At 63.2% G+C, this 15,380-nt stretch overlaps 1 protein-coding gene across 1 annotated transcript; it reads right to left on the bottom strand.

Moving 5' to 3' along the window:
• Positions 1–1,061: 1,061 nt before the first annotated feature.
• Positions 1,062–5,073, bottom strand: B3GNT7 (UDP-GlcNAc:betaGal beta-1,3-N-acetylglucosaminyltransferase 7). The gene is made up of 2 exons (XM_004447071.2): positions 5,004–5,073; positions 1,062–3,357 (listed from the first exon to the last, which is right to left on the bottom strand). The coding sequence occupies exons 1-2, from the start codon at positions 5,012–5,014 to the stop codon at positions 2,166–2,168; spliced, it is 1,203 nt and encodes a 400-aa protein (XP_004447128.2). The 5' UTR covers positions 5,015–5,073; the 3' UTR covers positions 1,062–2,165.
• Between the last annotated feature and the right edge of the window lie 10,307 nt (positions 5,074–15,380).

Raw genomic sequence — 15,380 nt, forward strand, 5'->3', positions numbered from 1 at the left:
CTCCGGATCCAGCCCCATCGCCTTCCGGCAGCCCCCCTTCCCACACCCCAGCTCTGGCCCTGCTGAGCTCCTCGGCTTCACTGGGCACCCACCTTCTCCGTCCCCTCCGGCTGTTCCTCCGGCCTTCCCATCGTCCTTTGGTCCCGGCATCGGCCCACTGTGGCCCCTGCACCCCTCCCCCAGCCCTGCATGGGCCTAGCGCTCCAGCCACCTACTGTCTCCTGGGTGACCCTCTACTGCTCTCTCTCAAGGACTGTGATTCTGGGAAGGGGCCCCAGCTCCCCACTCCACAGAGCAAACCGGCCGGGGACATGAGAGCAGGGCGGTCACCCCAGGCAAGGGCCTGCCGCTCTGCTGTGGCTGCCCAGGAATTCTTAAGGGCTTATAAAACCTCGTATCACGCAGCGAAGGACAAGTGGGAGGGCGCAGGGACAGGAACTAGGAGCTGGCCCTGCTCCTTCCCTCAGGCCACCACGGACTCCTTTGGGTCCTTTGGTCCCACACCTCCCCCCACCCTGCTCTGTGCCAGAGTCGAGATGTTGCATTCTCTTAGGACCTTCCCTCCACTAGCCTGGAGAAGCCCTGTGTAGATATCAAGAAGTGGGTGCTTTCTGGGGACATCTGTCCCACTCTGGGACACACCCTGAACCTCCTGCTGCCTGACTCCGGCCACTGGTTAATGCTTCTGGTCCACCACCTTCCCACCTCTGTGGGTCTCCCTTTCGAGGCTGAGTGGGAGCCCCCAGCCCTTGCATGCCCCCACCCGATGCCACCCACTGTCGTGCCCCTCACTGGCCTCAGTGTCAACCCTGGTCTTAGCTCCGCAGATGGGGCCCAGCGGGGCCAGGGGGTGCTCTTGGTACACGGGCCTCTCCTGCCCTCGCCTCCCCCAGGGGACTTCTTTCTCGACCCTGGGCCCTGTGGCCTCTGGGGGACGCTGGTGGCTCGCCCCCTCTCAGGTGGCCCACAGGCTCCCTACAAAGTCACCAGGCAAGCCCGAGGAGCAAGCCGAGTCTTCCAGTCTCTGGCCCGTGTCATGGAGCTGGCAAGGGAGTTTCGCGCCAGGAGAAACCCAAAGGCCCTTTATTGAGAAAACAGAGACGGCCCCTCAGACTCTACGCGGGGGACTCACCCTGAGGTAGGCGGTGCACCTTCTGTGCCCACCCCGTGGAGCCTGGCCGGGCAGCCCGGTTCCCTTCCCAGGGGCGAGTGGGGGTCTAACCAGGCCGGGGTGCGGGAAGGGCAGGGCTCTGGGGGGCGGGGGTGGGGGCATGAGGGCCCGGGGGCACTGGGGGTGCTGAAGGGAGGCGGGCCACCACCTGCTGCGGCCTGGAGCCCTCTTCCTCCAGCTTCTTCACACACAGGACTTCACAGTAACAGAGGAATGCAGCTTCCAGGGCCGCCGCCGCCGCTTTCCAGCCAGGGGGCTGCAGCGGGAGCCGGGCCAGGGGCAGGAGCACCAGGACGGCGCGGGCCAGAGCGCGGCTCTGTGGCCCAGCGTCCGGGGGTGGGCCAGGGGCTGGAGCCCCTCCAGAGGGTCTGAGGAGCCCTGAGGTAGTCGGTGGCCAGCTGCGCCTTCCGGGCGGGGGTCCAGACGGAGCCGGGGGGAGGCGGCCAGGAGGGAAGCAGCTGGGAGCCCCGTGAGCAGCCGGGCACCTGGCGTGGGTGGGGGGCGGGCGGGGGGCTTCTAAGCTCTGTCTCCCGGGAGATCCAGGGTCATAGCCTAGGGGAGGGGTGCTGTGAGCCTGCACATGATTGCCCTCCTCCCGAAAGGGCACGGGCCCTGCGGGGAGACTGAGGCTATTCAGAAAAGGACACTCTTCTCTGTTGGGCAAAAGGGCAGCCACAGAGCTGTGCGGGGCGGGCCTAGCCCAGACACCTGAGCACAGGGTTCCTTCAGGGGCCACCAGGGTCCCCGCCAGTTCAGGTGAGGGTCTCTCCTTCTGGGAGAACCTTCTCTAGTCTGCGCTCTTCCCGTCGTTCCAGGGCCTCGACGCCACCTTCCAGGAAGTGTCTGCCCAGGGAGCCCCACTCTGGCCACCTGCACCCCGCCATCCTCGGGGTGGGGGCGCGGGGCACACAGGGCTGGGCCGGCTCCTTGCGGGGGGGGGGGCTGCGGGGCACGGGGGGGGCGGGCTGGAGAGCTGTGGCCCCCCGGCCGGGGGTCAGAGCACCTGCAGCTTGAGGGAGCAGGTGAGGTTGCCGTGCACCAGCCCCCACATGGCCAGCAGCTCGGCCGGCAGCAGCTTGTGCACCACCAGCATGGCGCGGAAGAAGCAGGGCTCCTTGTTCATGCGGCTGTGGCGGTTCCGCGAGATGCCGAACGTCTTGAAGCCCTCGTGGGCCACGGGCCGCACGCCCAGCACCTCCAGGCACATGCCCAGGAAGACGTCGTCGATGGGGTAGAGCTGCAGGGTGCCGCAGGCGCGGTGCAGGCGGCGGGCCAGGCCGCCGGCCATCAGGAAGCCGCCGCCGCCCGCGTACGGGGGGTAGCTGGCCTTGCTGTACAGGGCCCCGGGGATGTAGTACTTGTTGTCCTTCCTGCGGATGGGCCGGGCGTGCTCCAGGACGTCGCCCACCAACAGGTCCTCCTGCGGCCGCCGGTCGGCCAGAAACTCCAGCAGGTTGGTGGGGTGGACGAAGACGTCGTCGTCGCCCTTGAAGACGAAGCGGACGTGCGGGCAGTAGGTGTCCAGCCACTTGAGGAAGTGGATCTCCTTGAGGGTCAGGTTGAAGAAGCTGTCGAGGAAGTCCCACTGCAGGATGTCGCCGTAGAGGCGGTCCTCGTAGGTCAGCAGCTGCTGGTAGTGGGCGCGCTCCTCCCGCTTGGCGGACGTGCCCAGCAGGAAGAGGGTGCGCAGGGCCCCGCGCCCACCGCCCGCCGCCTCCTCGCGGCCCCAGGTCTGGCGGATGGCCTCGCGGCGGTCGTGCTGCGTGATGACCGACTTGACCACCACCAGCAGGTGGACGTCGCCCTGGCACTTCTCGGGGTGGTTCAGCAGCATGGGGAAGTACCGGCAGTGGCGATAGAGCAGAAACTGCTGGAAGTGCGGCTCCAGGGCCTGGAACCAGGCCTCGTGGGACAGGTTGAGATTGGCCGAGCAGTTGTTGGTCGTCACATCCCAGACCTGGGGCCCCCGCGAGGCCATGGGGGTGGGGGTGGCCACCTCCCTCGGGTCCTTCCAGAAGCTGTTGGGGCCCACGAGGTGTCCGCTTGGCTTCTGGTCCTTCGGTGGCCTCTGGGTGGGCGGCAGGGAGTCTGGCAGAAACTGACGGGGGGTCAGGCTGCGCTGGAACACCGTCACGGCCACCAGCAGGGCCAGGGACAGACACACACTCTTGTACAGGGTTTTCTTCCTGGGGAGGGCATGGTGGCGTAGAGGACAGAGGTAAGGCCGGAGCCCCTGGGACTCCCCGGCGGCCCTCTCCTGGAGGCTGGGTGGCCCCAGGTGGGCACGTGGATCCCTGGGGCTCGGGGGGCCCTGAGCTCTCGCCTTGCCTCTCTCGGGGACAGCCACACAGCCCAGAGCTTACACACGGGCACCATGGAGTCGGGCTACCTGGGTGCAAATCCGGCTCGGCCACTCTGAGATAAATAACCGGGTGTCCACTTAACTTCCTGAATTCCTGATGTCTTCTTCCCCCAAACGGGAATAACAGCCCAGGACTGGCTAACTAAAGTGCACGTGGTGCTGTATAGTCGGGAGAACTCTGCGCTCCTCCCGCCGCCGCCCCCCAGACCCCTACCAAGCTCCCTGCTTGTTTTCATTTTCCTGTGCAAATCCTGGGAGCCGTGGGCAGGGGTGTCATTAGGTGACTTGAACGGGGGCCCTGGGGAGGGGCAGAGACTGCACCTTCTCTGCAGTCTGGGAGCGTAATGGCACGGGGGATTCTGGGCCTGCGCCCCCTTCTCTCCCCTTCTCCCCCCCTTCTCCCCAACCCCCCCATCCAACAGAAAGGAAAGCCCTGGTGGAAGCTGGAGGCCTGCAAAGGGATCGAGCATCCCCCGCCTCCCCCCACCGTAGGACCACCGCCCCTCCCTCCTCCACCAGGGCCCCACTCCCTTAACCTCCCACTGGGAGAGAGGGGCCCCCTAGCTCTCCAGCCCTGGAAGGGGACCCCATTCCCACCCTCTCCAGGGCCCCTCCGGGCCTGTGTGGCCTGAGGCCCTCTCACACCTGCCTCTGGGGGCAGCCAGGTGGCCTGGAGGAATCTCTCCTAGGAGTCCGGGGGGTGGGGGCTGAGGACCTGGGTAAAGGTGGGTCAGAAAAGCGGGAGCTCCGGGGGGCCAGGGTGCTGGAGACAGAGCCTGCAGGGAGGTCGGTGCGGGCGCCTGGAGGGGGTGGGCCGTATCTCCATCTCAACACTGGCGGGTGCGAGGTGCATGGCTTCCTGGGGCACGCAGGTGGCGGAAGACGGGGTCACCTCGGGTCCCTCTGCTTCCCTGGCCCTGGGGGTCCCAGCGGACCCCGCCCCGGCAGCCTGAGCAGGAGGCGTGGGAGCAGGAGGTCCGGCGGGGTGGCCCCCACCGCGGCCGCTGGCCGGCTCCACCTGCGCCGCCCCGCTCCTTTAGGAGCCCCGCGGGGCCGGCGGGGCCGGAGCTCCCGCCGGGGAGGTTGGCCAGGGGCGCGTGGGGCGTGCGGAGCCTGGGCGGGGGCCCCAGGGCACGGGGGGGCCCTCGGGGGTGGGGGAGCCTCTGAGCCCGGTCGTGGCCAGGGAGATCCCGGGGCCCTCGGGCCCCGGGAGTTGGGGCGCCCCTCTCGGCCCCGCGACCCCGGGGACAGCGCCCCGCCCTGCGGTCCCCGGAGCCGCGCCCGCCGGGGGCATCTCCGCACGCGGCGCAGGAGTCCCCTGGGTCCCCGGGAAACTGAGGCCCGGGAGGCGAGGGCCGGTCCGCGTCCGCGTCCCGCGGCGCCACTTTCCCAGCCCCGCGCGCCGTGGCCGCACACCTGGGGGTTCAAGCGGGGGGTGGGGGCCCGGGCGCCCCGCCGCCCCCTACTCACCCCAGAGACATGGCGGCCCGGGCCGGGGCGGCGGCGGAGCGGGCGCGGGTCGCAGCTGAGCGCGCCGCGCGCGGGGACGGGCGGAGGTCGGGCCGCGCCCCCGCTGGTGACTTTCCTTTTCCCGCAGCGGGAGGAGGGGCCGGGAGGGGCCCTGGCGGCCCAGGTGCCTTAACCCCTTCCGCGCGCGCTGCCCGGCGGGCGGGCGGCGCCACCCGTTTCCCCCGAGGCGGCCCCGGAGACCCCCGAGCACCGGGGCCCGACTGCCAGCCGCCGGGTCGCGACTTCGGACCCACGAGGGCCGCGTCCACCCCGGGCCGCGGTGTCCCGGTCCCGAGTCACACGGAGGTTCCCACGCCCCAGTCACCCCCCCGGAGCCCCCGGCCCTTCCTGGCAGTGTACCAAGTCCGCGCTGCCCCCCAGCCCCGTTTTCTCTCTGGTCCCTCTAACTTGGGGGGGGGGGAGGCAGAAAGGAGGTTCCTTTTCAACTGCGCCCCCCTTCCTTCTGCCCTCGCCGTTTCCCCCTGCCCAGGCAGTCCATGTCCTCCCTCCCACCAGCCCCCCAACAAGCCGTGGGGGCTGGAGCGGGCAGAGCAAAGCTCCCACGACCGCACTCCCTGGGAGAGGAGACGGAAATGGGGCTGAGTCCCCAGATGGGCCCCTCACCTCTGGGGTGCCCGCCTATCTGCCTGGGCCCAGCCTTTCCTTTCTTAGCATCGGTCAACAGATATTGCCCACAGAATGCTTTCTGTCCCCGAGTCTGTGCCTCTCCTCCTGCTGCCAGGCCCAGCTCCTCGCAGGGAGGGGGCAGCACGGGGCCATCAGGATTGGGAGGGCGCACCCCATCGTGCTCAGCTGGCTGTGCCCTCTTGTTCCCTGTGGGGTCTGGTGCAGAGCGGGACCTCAAAACTGCCCACAGACTTGAAATGCAAGCACGTCCAGGAAATAAACACCGAACATTTTTTGAGTGGTTGCCGTTTGCCAAGCAGCAGTTGAGGCTGCTGCGCGAATGACTCAGTGCTAGAGGCCTGCACACTTATCACTGCGCTTTGCCCGGGAGGAAATGGGGGTGCTGAGAGGGGAAAGCTGTGGGGTGAGGTCCCACAGTCAACGCAGGCGTCTCCCCATTCCAGAGACCACACGCACACAGGGGCGCCCCGCCGAGGAGGGTACCCGGAGACCCCAGGCTGCTTTTGCCAGTCTGGGTCCCTGGTCCCTGAGCCTTCGGATCAAGGACCCTCTCCTTCATTTCCCCTCGAGGTTTAGGGGCCCCTCGGAGAAGGAGGGACACCCTGAGGAATGACAGGGGACTGTAAATTCTAGTCCAGGAAGGTGAGGAGCTTCTCTAGTGGCCCTGTGGGACAGAGAGGAGAGGCAGGCCCGACTTACAGTCCAGGGCCCTTTGGGCCTGGCTACTGCTACAGGGTCACCCGCAGCCCCACGGGTCCCCGGCCCCTCTGGCTCGTCTCAGCTTGGAGGCCCACTCCTGCCCCCGACAGCCCAGCAAACATGGCTTCTGGGAAGGCTCAGGGCCGGCCTGCGTCCCCTCCCTCAAACAAGGCGCCTACGGAGAAGGTGTCCCTGGGTTTCCTCGGGCGCTGTGAGGGCTAGCCACCTCCCTGGGGAGGGGACTTGAGCCCAGGTGTGGCGACTAGAAGGCAGGGGTGGGTCAGGGCTCTGTACTTCCTGGCTCCACTAGGGGCAGGTGGCTTATGCCCTGGGGACCTCAGTTTCCTGTCCTCACATTGTTAGGTGCAGCAACGCCTGTGAAATGCAGGTCCTCCCTGGTGACATCGCTATTAATTATTCTTATCGTCAATCTTCCGCCCAATGCCAGGGTCCCAGAACCCACTGGGTTTGAGGAGGTGGTAATGGGAGACCCCAGATGCTTGCCTGGAATCTGGCAGGTGGAGCTGAACAGCTTGTCATCCAGGGTTCATCTGCTCAGAAAGGGGAAAGGAGTGACAATTATATGCTGGCCTCTCTGGGGCGGTCAGAGGTGTGAGAGGTCAGATGTCAGCCTGGCCCGCCCCCTGGGCCATTTCCTGTGAGGAAGCACAGTGACACCCTCCCTCCCCCACTCGAGGGCTCACCTCTCCACTAGTTCCTGCTCCTGAGGACAGAGTGCCCCTGCGGATTTCGGGGGGCTGTCCGCGGCCACAGCTGGGGTGGTCGAGCAAGCTCCTGCCCCACTCCCCCTGGCTGAAGGCAGAGCTCAGGGGGAGATGGAAAGATGGGCCAGCATAGTGGGGGGTGGAAGGGGGTCTTCCCAGAGCCCTAAGGGGGGTGGGAGGACCAGAGGGGCCAGTAGCTGCAGGTGGGCTCCTGTCTCTGTCACAGGGCTACCCTCTGCTCCCCCCAGGGAGACATTCCTGGAAGGGGGGGCTCAGTGAACCTGGATATGGGAAAATCCCAAGGAGCTCCCGTCACCCCCTTCCCCCCTCTTCTGTCCTCTTCCCTAGCCCCCTTTAGGCACCTCAGCCTCATTTTCCCTCCCTCCTCTCCTCCCCCTCCCCTCCCCCTTGGACCCATCCCCATCCTCAGCCCCTCCTCCCCTCCTTGCATCCCCCTTCCGCCGCCCCATTCCCATGTCTTTCCATCCCCTTTCTCCTCCCTTCTAAGCTGGTTAGACCCCAGGCCGGGAGGGCCTGCTGAGGCCTTGGGTGTGGGGGAACCACCGGCAGAGAGGCAAGTTGGGGGCCAGAGAGAACAGAAGCTAAAGCGGGATCTGAGCTGCACCTGGAGGGCACCGCCCCCCCACTGGACCGCAGCTGGCGGGGAGAGAGCGGCTCTGGTTGTACCCACTTCAGGGTGACAGTGTGGCGCGCGCATGTGCGTGCGTGAGTTCATCCTAGCTGGTGCTGGAACGGCCCGGAGCAGGAGGCCACTCCGGGGCAGCCCCGGCCTGAGCTTCCGGCGTCGCTCTCATCAGCCCCGGAGGGTCTGTGGCTTGGCCAGGGAGTCAGAAATCACCGGTCCTTAGTGAAGGGCGTGGCTGAAGAGTCTGCCCGGGCCCGACTGAGTGGGAATCCAGGGAGCAGTGCCTGGGTCTAGAACTTTCTCTCACTGGCCTTGGGCTCCCACACATGATGATCTGACTGCAAGGCCAGCCAAGCCTTCGGTGAAGACGTCCTCGAATTCCCCGTGGAGAGAGCCTTTCCTTCGAAGTGCTGGCTGCTGTGCCTGAGAGGATGGACGGAGCGGCCTGTCCTTCCGGACAGACAGGCTGCTCAGGAGGGGATGTAAGCAGGAAGCAGCTGACCTGAGCCTTGATTGCCCTGTAACGTTGTTGTGGAAGTTGAGAGAGGTTCAATTATTTGCGTATAGAGAGACCAGGACTCAGGAATGATTTTGAGAAGGAAAAATGGTTTATTGACAGCCAGCCGGACTCGGGAGCTTTCTGTTTCAATCCTGAGCCCGGAACAAGATTTTTGAGTCCCTTTTATACAGAGAGGAAACCAAATGTCCTTTTGTCTCAGTTCTCAATAGGCTTGAATTAGCATACATCTTCCACTTCCTGGCTAAGCCCCCAGCATGGACTTCACACATTCCAGATAAGCCTCTAGCCCATTTGGTCTGCATTTTCCCTGAATATTTAAAGTTTATAGACTTTGCATTGTCAAACCGTTTCCTGGGACTGGAGTTGCTGCCATGGTCACCAAGGGCAGGACTGCAGCCTCTTACCGTCCCACACCCACAAGTCACAGACAGCTTAGGTTATCTGTTAAGAGACAAAGAGCCTCCCACCCATAGCTCACATCAACGCAGGCCCTGCTAAGGAGGCGTGGGGTGAGCCCGTCACCCTCGTCTGCCCCTGGTCATCGGAGGTCTGTCCCCGAGGGACCTTGAAACGGCCAAGTCAAGGGGTGCCCCCCACAGGCCAGGCACCAACCTGCACTGAGAAGGACTCATGAGAGAAATGAGCTGTTGGACCCCCTCCCCGCCATGAAGCCTGGGTACATCCGGGTCCGAGGGAGGTGGGTGGGGAAAGGGAAGAGGGGAACGGTCTTCCCGGGGAATGGGGCCACTCCTTCAGGGGCGGGAAGCAGAGGAGGCCAAGATGGGGCCCGACAGAAGCCTGGGGAGGGGAAGCAGGTATAGTTCAGTGGTCAGTGCCTGCTTCAAGGTCCAGGGTTCAAGCCTCCTTTTAAAACAAGAAAGGAGGGGAGAGGTGTGGTGGTCATTGTTGCCATGACCACGTTTGAAAGATGCTGTCCCAGGGCCCCCAGAATCTGACTCAGTAGGTGCTGGGGATTGCATGGTGCCCCACAAAAACCATGTTCAAGTCTTGACCCCCCGTGCTGAGTGCTGAGGACCTTTGAAGATTTTTTAGTTAGGGTGCGGCGCAGCTGAAGGATAGGACCTTAATCCACAATGGCCAAAGTCCTTGCCAGCAAAGGAAACTGGACAGGGAGGCAGGCACTGGGGAGGAGGCACGGAGAGCTGGCCAGGTAGGCAAGGCAGCGCTGCCTCCATCGGCCGGGGAGTCCCTGGATGGTGCAGCCAGCTCGAGAAGGCCACAGATCCAGGAGCGAGCAGGGCCTGCAGTTCCCTTGGTGCTGGACTCCTAGCACCCCAAACGGTGAGGCCGTCAGTACCTGCTGCTTCAGCCCGCCGGGGTGTGGCTCTGTCCCAGCAGCCCTGGCCAACGCGGACAGTACACGTCTAGGCAGGACCAGGGTTCCCGATGTGTCGGTGGGCTTGGGACCCCTGCCCTGGAGTCCTCCCACTCCAGCTGCCTTGGACGACCATGGGCACGGGCAAGGGGAGGGGCCTCATCCTGCAAGACTGGGGAGAAGAAGACAGAATGGGGAACGGCTGTGAAGGAGATCAGGCACAGAGATGGGGAGAGACGGGGAAGTTTGATTTTCCCACAGCAGAGGAAGCAGAAGTGGATTTAGGAGCCTGAGAAGAGGGGGAAAGCTGCGGGGATCTGGGGAGCCCGGAAAGGACGGCGGGGAGTGTTGACCCCGGCCTGCAGCCTGGGCCTGCGATGAGCAGCCCCAAGGGAGCAACCTGGAGGGGGCACAGCAGCTGCTGTTATCAGGACACCTGGGGGAAGGGCACCCCATTCCAGAGGCCCGCTGACAGCTGGCCCGGCCTCTCGCGCCAAGGCCCCTGTGCTCTGGAGCTGCCCCCCAACACCCCACGGCCCGGAGCTCAGGGAGGAGGAAGGCATGTCCCGCGCACTTGCGACAGCTCCTCCCCTGGGCGGCGCCCCCAGGCCGGCCAGTGCCCGCCGTGCTGGCCGGTTCCTGCGCCGGGCACCCGCTGGCTGCCGTGGCTTCCCTGGCCTGGGAGCCGGGCAGGTGGGGGAGGAGCCGGGCAGCCGAGAGAGGCCCAGAGGAGCAGGCGGGCGCGGGGCCATGGCAGGAGCTGGCCAGGGCCTAAACAGTGCCTCCTGCATGCCGGCCAGCAGCTCCTGCCTGACACGGGCCAGGCGGGCACTCTCACCAGGCACGCACACTCCCACATGCTCACATATGCACAGAGAGACAGACACACTCACCCCGGCACTCACATATACACAGAGAGACATGGGCACACTCACCCAGGCACACACAGATATGCATGCAACACACACAGAAGGACATGTGCACACACAGATATACACACCTCCAGAGAGACACACACTTGTACACACACACCCCCAGAGAGAAACACAGGCACATTCATCCATCCAAAGACACACACAGTCTCATGCACACACACATCCAGACTCGCACAGAGTCTCACTCCCAGAGGGACACACGCACCTCCACACCCCCCCCCCACACAGGCCCAAGGCCTTTCCTAGGTGGGAGTAGCCTTCCCGGACCAACTCCTCTGCGCCCTGCTGGAGCCCTGCCTGCCATGCCCTTGGGAAGGGCTCCGGGATGGGGGCGGGCCCACAGTGGGGCTGTGAATAGTCCTTTGTGGTCGTCCCCAGGTCCTCAATCCTGTGCCTCCCTGACCTCCGGGGGGCCTCTGCACGCTGCCCACAGGCCAAAAAGCGCTCCCTGGCCCCCGAGTCCCTGTGCCAGCAACAGCCCTACCGGTTCCCGCTCACCAGGAGCCGCCCCCTTCCTTCAAATGTGCTTGCCCCCTTCTGCGTGGAGGGGAGCCCTGCTCATCTTGTCCTGGGCACCCTGGGCAAGCATGTCTGTCTGTCCCTCCTCCACCTTTCTGCTTTCCTGGCGGGCAGCATGGGGGCGGGGGCAGGTGCCAGGGCCCCTTGTTGAATTAGGGGGGCACGACTTGCCAGCGCTGGTGCCGGAGGAGCCCCTGGCAGGGTGGAGGGCCAGCCTTGCCTCAGCCAGGTTCAGAGGGCGACAGGATGTGCCCGCCTCCGGGACGCTGCCCCCCTCCCCCCGGGAGCCTGGGGCGGCGCAGACATTTGCAGACACAGACACCCCCGCCCCAGCACGCACGTTCCAGCTCACACTGGTGCACATTCACACGCGGTGGCCGCCGCCCTCGGCCCGGACAGCTGGGCCCAGGCCGCGCCCTCCCCCGGCCACCAGTGACTCACGCCCCCGCCCGCCCGGGCACACACAGCCTCCTTTCAGCCCCTCGGCCTCAAACACTGGCTTAGTCTTCCCTCGCCGCGCCTCCCCCCCGCCGCCCGCCTGCTCTCCCCCTGCGCTGAGGCCTCCTCGGCTCCAACGGCCGCTGTCACTCGTCACCTGGTTCCTGTCCAAGCCAGCTCCGAGCGGGCGCCCGCTCATGGTCCAGAGCCCGGCTGGGTGCCTTCCGGGCAGCGCCTGCTCCCATCTCTCTGCCCCTGGTGCTGCGCCCAGAAGGACAAGGCCCGAGGGGTGGGCTGGAGGGCCAGAGGGACCGGCCAAGGGGCAGAGGTGGCAGCTTCCGCACTCAGAGCCCCGAGCCCAGAAGCTCCAGCCAGGGCCTCCTCGCTCACCCAGAGCCCCCTCCTCACACATCCTCCCGTTGGCTGCCCAGGGCCTGCAATAGCTGGCTGGGCAGGGGCTCCTTCTGCCCATTTTACAGGGGAGGAAACTGAGGCTTGGGGAAAGGTGAGTGGTGGGGCTGGGACTCTGTAAAAGGGAGTGTGGGCCAGGCCCCTGGGCACTGTGATCACGATTTGCACAAAAACCAGCTCTTGGTTTTGGGCCCGGCACCCTCGGCTGTTTTTTGGACCAGGCCTCACCCCTCTCGTCGCAGGGGCGGGCTCTCGGCCGGGCCCATCGTAGCCCCCGAGCGTCCCTCCTCTGGCCAGTGTGTTTGGTCCAGTGCCCAGAGCTGGGCCAAGCAGGGTCCTTCCCTGGGGGTTTTCAGACCGGCCCTGGAAGAGAGACACCCCCTCCTCTGTGATGGCGCGGTCTGGAGGGTGCAGCTCTGAACGTGTGCGGGAAACGTCCTGCCATGGGCACCCGCCGTCTCCAAACCCCCAGCCGGCTCATGAGATCTCAGGGGACTCCAGGAGCAGAGTAAGGCCGCGGGAATGTCCGTGCCTCCTCCCAGGACCCGGGCCCTGCCACCTGACGTGGCAAAGACGGTGTCACGGGAGGAGGCTGCGGCCCTCAGACGGCGGGAGTGCTTGGCTTTACCCAGGTGGGCCCAGTCGGGTCACCGCGGCCCTGGCAAGCGGCAGAAGGAGTCAGAGTGACGCCAAGCCGAGGCGTCGCGGGGCCTTCGCTGGCTCTGAGGAAGAGGGCGCCGCGGCTGAAGGCTGGAGAGGGGCCTCTAAGAGCTCGGGGTGCCCCCCTGGCAGCCAGCAAGGAAATGGGGACCTCAGCTGCGCCGGGCTGGGTTCTGCCACCCTGAGGGAGCCGGGCTCTCTCGGTAGGAGCCCAGCTGGGGCTGGCACCTGGCATCAGACCTCGTAGAACCCAGAACTGTTCGGCCAGCCGAGCCAGCCCGAGCCTCTGAGCTCCAAAACTGTGAGAGAGTAAATCTGTGTCGCTTTAACCCCCTGCATCGGGTAACTTGATACACCGGCAGTAAGAAACTAATATAGCTGGTGCCACTCAACCTCCCCTGGTTTTGTTCCAGGAGCTAATAATTTTCCATTTGTGGATTTGGTCACCCACCAGTGAAGACTCCTGACTGATGTAACCTGTCTCCTTCACCACGCTCAGCTTGCTCGCCAGGGAGACCGGGGGACCCAGGGACCCAGCCCTTCCCCCCAGCCCCCCCCACCCAAGCTTGGGGACAGCAAAGGTGTGAGAGTGACTGCGGGTCCCTCAGGGGCCAGCTCCACCCCTTCCTCACCAGGCCAAATGCCGGCCCTCCCCCCCCTTCCCCTGCAAAGCTGAGCTTAACCGCGCAGGGAGCCAGGCCTGGGGGGCAGGCGGGCGGCTGGTTGGAGAAGGTTCTGCCGGCCGAAGCTTACAAAGGCCGGCAGGGTCAGAAGACGTAGAAGGCCACGCCTTCTCTGTGCAGCAACTGGGTAGAAAGGGTGGTGTCTTCACCACATGCAGAATTCACATAGATGGAAAAGCAAGGAGACCCCGAGAGAGCAATGCCGCCATGGAAGGAAGCAAAGCGTTGACGGAAGAGCTGGCTCACAATCAAGAGAAGTGGCCGTCCCCAGAAGAAATAAAGAGGACGTCGAAGAAGGAAAGGAGGAGGGAGGGAGGAAGGGGACAAATGCCATTTTCTGCTAAGTATGAATGGACTGGGAGAGAGTGAAAGCTACAAGATAAACCATAATCCCTGCTGTGTAGCCGTGCTCCAAAACGTACTCATCAAATGCAATGAATGTACCATGCTAATGAAAGAAGTCGTCAGTGTGGGAGGAAGGGGCGTGTGGGGAGTGGGGTATATGGGAACCTGTTATATTTTTTAATGTGACATTTTGTGTGATTTATGTATCTTTTAAAAATAAGATAAAAAAATTAATGGCAAAAAAAAGATAATGCTCAGTTCTGGTAAGGATGAAGTAAGATGGACAATTGTCCTTTGTTGGAGGCAACAGGATTTGGTTTCATTCTTGTGGAAAACACTGTTTGCATGTACCAATGGTCTTAAAATGTTAGTATGATTTGACATAGTAATTACACTTTTGCCCTTAATAATGACAATGATGATAATCATAGTAACAAAAGCTTAATGCACCTGAGAAGTTTAAATAGGATAGAACTTCCATGCCCAGCAATAGGGTTAAATATGTAATGGCATAGTGCATAACCGTTAAAGGTGAAAATATGCATGATAGAATGTTGAGTGAAAAAGATTAGGATACAAAAATTATATATATATACACAACTGTGGGTAATGGACCTGTGAAGAGAAAAAAAGATCTTTAAGAAATACAAACCTTTCTGGATGAATGAAATTGTTCTAAACTTTTTGTAGTGATGAATGCACAGCACTGTGATTATACTAAAACTTGAACATTTTAGATAGAGTGTATAGTATGTGACTATATCTCAATAAAAGTGCTTTAAAAAAAAAAAAGAAATATGACCAACGTATTAGTGGCTGCTTGTGGGTGGTGAGGACGTGGTCGACTTTTTCCTCCCACTCTGCCTTGATGAGCATGTACTACTGAATTAGTTAGACCATAGGTTCAGCTGCACCGGAGAGGCCACAAAGGACAGTGGCTTAAGCAAGGTGGACGTTCTTCTCGCTCTGCTGGCGGTCCAGGTGAAGGTGGCAGCCGGGTGAGTGTTGCCCTGAACCGCCCTCACGATGGTTCACGATGCTTTCTGGGCAGCAGGAAGGACCCCCCCCCCGCTCCCTCACAGCTGCACCCCTCAGGGCTGCCCCGAGCCATGTGGCCATGCCTGGCTACGAGGGCCAGACTGTGTGCCCGGATGTCAGGGCCAGCTAGCCGAGCTCGAGATCTTCTAGGACCAGCCCCCACCTCCAAGGAGACCCCAGGGGGATGTAGGAGCTCTGACTCAGCATGGGGGGTCGAGTGTGGCAGAGGCCTCAGAAGGAAAACTGAGAGCTTTGAGGGGAGCCAGGGGGAAGAGACGGGGTTCAGAGGGTGTGGTAGGCAAAAAAGGGCTCTCCAGGCTGTCCCTGCCCTCAGCCCCAGAGCCTGTGCCTACGGTACATTACCTGGTTGCTAACCAGCTGACTTTAAGATGTGGAGATAATCCTGGATTTTCTGAGAGGGCCCTGGGTAATCACGGGTGCTGAAAAGTGGGAGAGAGCCAGAGGGGGAGCCAACGCTGCTGGTTTTGAAGAGGGAGCCACGGGGCCATGAGCCGAGGAAGGTGGCCGGCCTCTAGGAGATGGGAAAGGCGGGAAATGGCTTCTTCCCTAGAGCTTCCAGAAAGGAAGGAGCCTGTGGACACTTTGATTTTTAACCCCAGGGAGAGCCTATCAGCCTTCTGACCTCCAGAAGGTAATACACTGGTGCTATTTGCACTGGAGGTCATTTGTTACAGCAGCCAGAGGAAGCCAATACAGAGGGCTGGTGACCAGCAC

This window comes from Dasypus novemcinctus, chromosome 7, assembly GCF_030445035.2.
Source record: "Dasypus novemcinctus isolate mDasNov1 chromosome 7, mDasNov1.1.hap2, whole genome shotgun sequence".
NCBI lineage: Eukaryota > Metazoa > Chordata > Mammalia > Cingulata > Dasypodidae > Dasypus > Dasypus novemcinctus.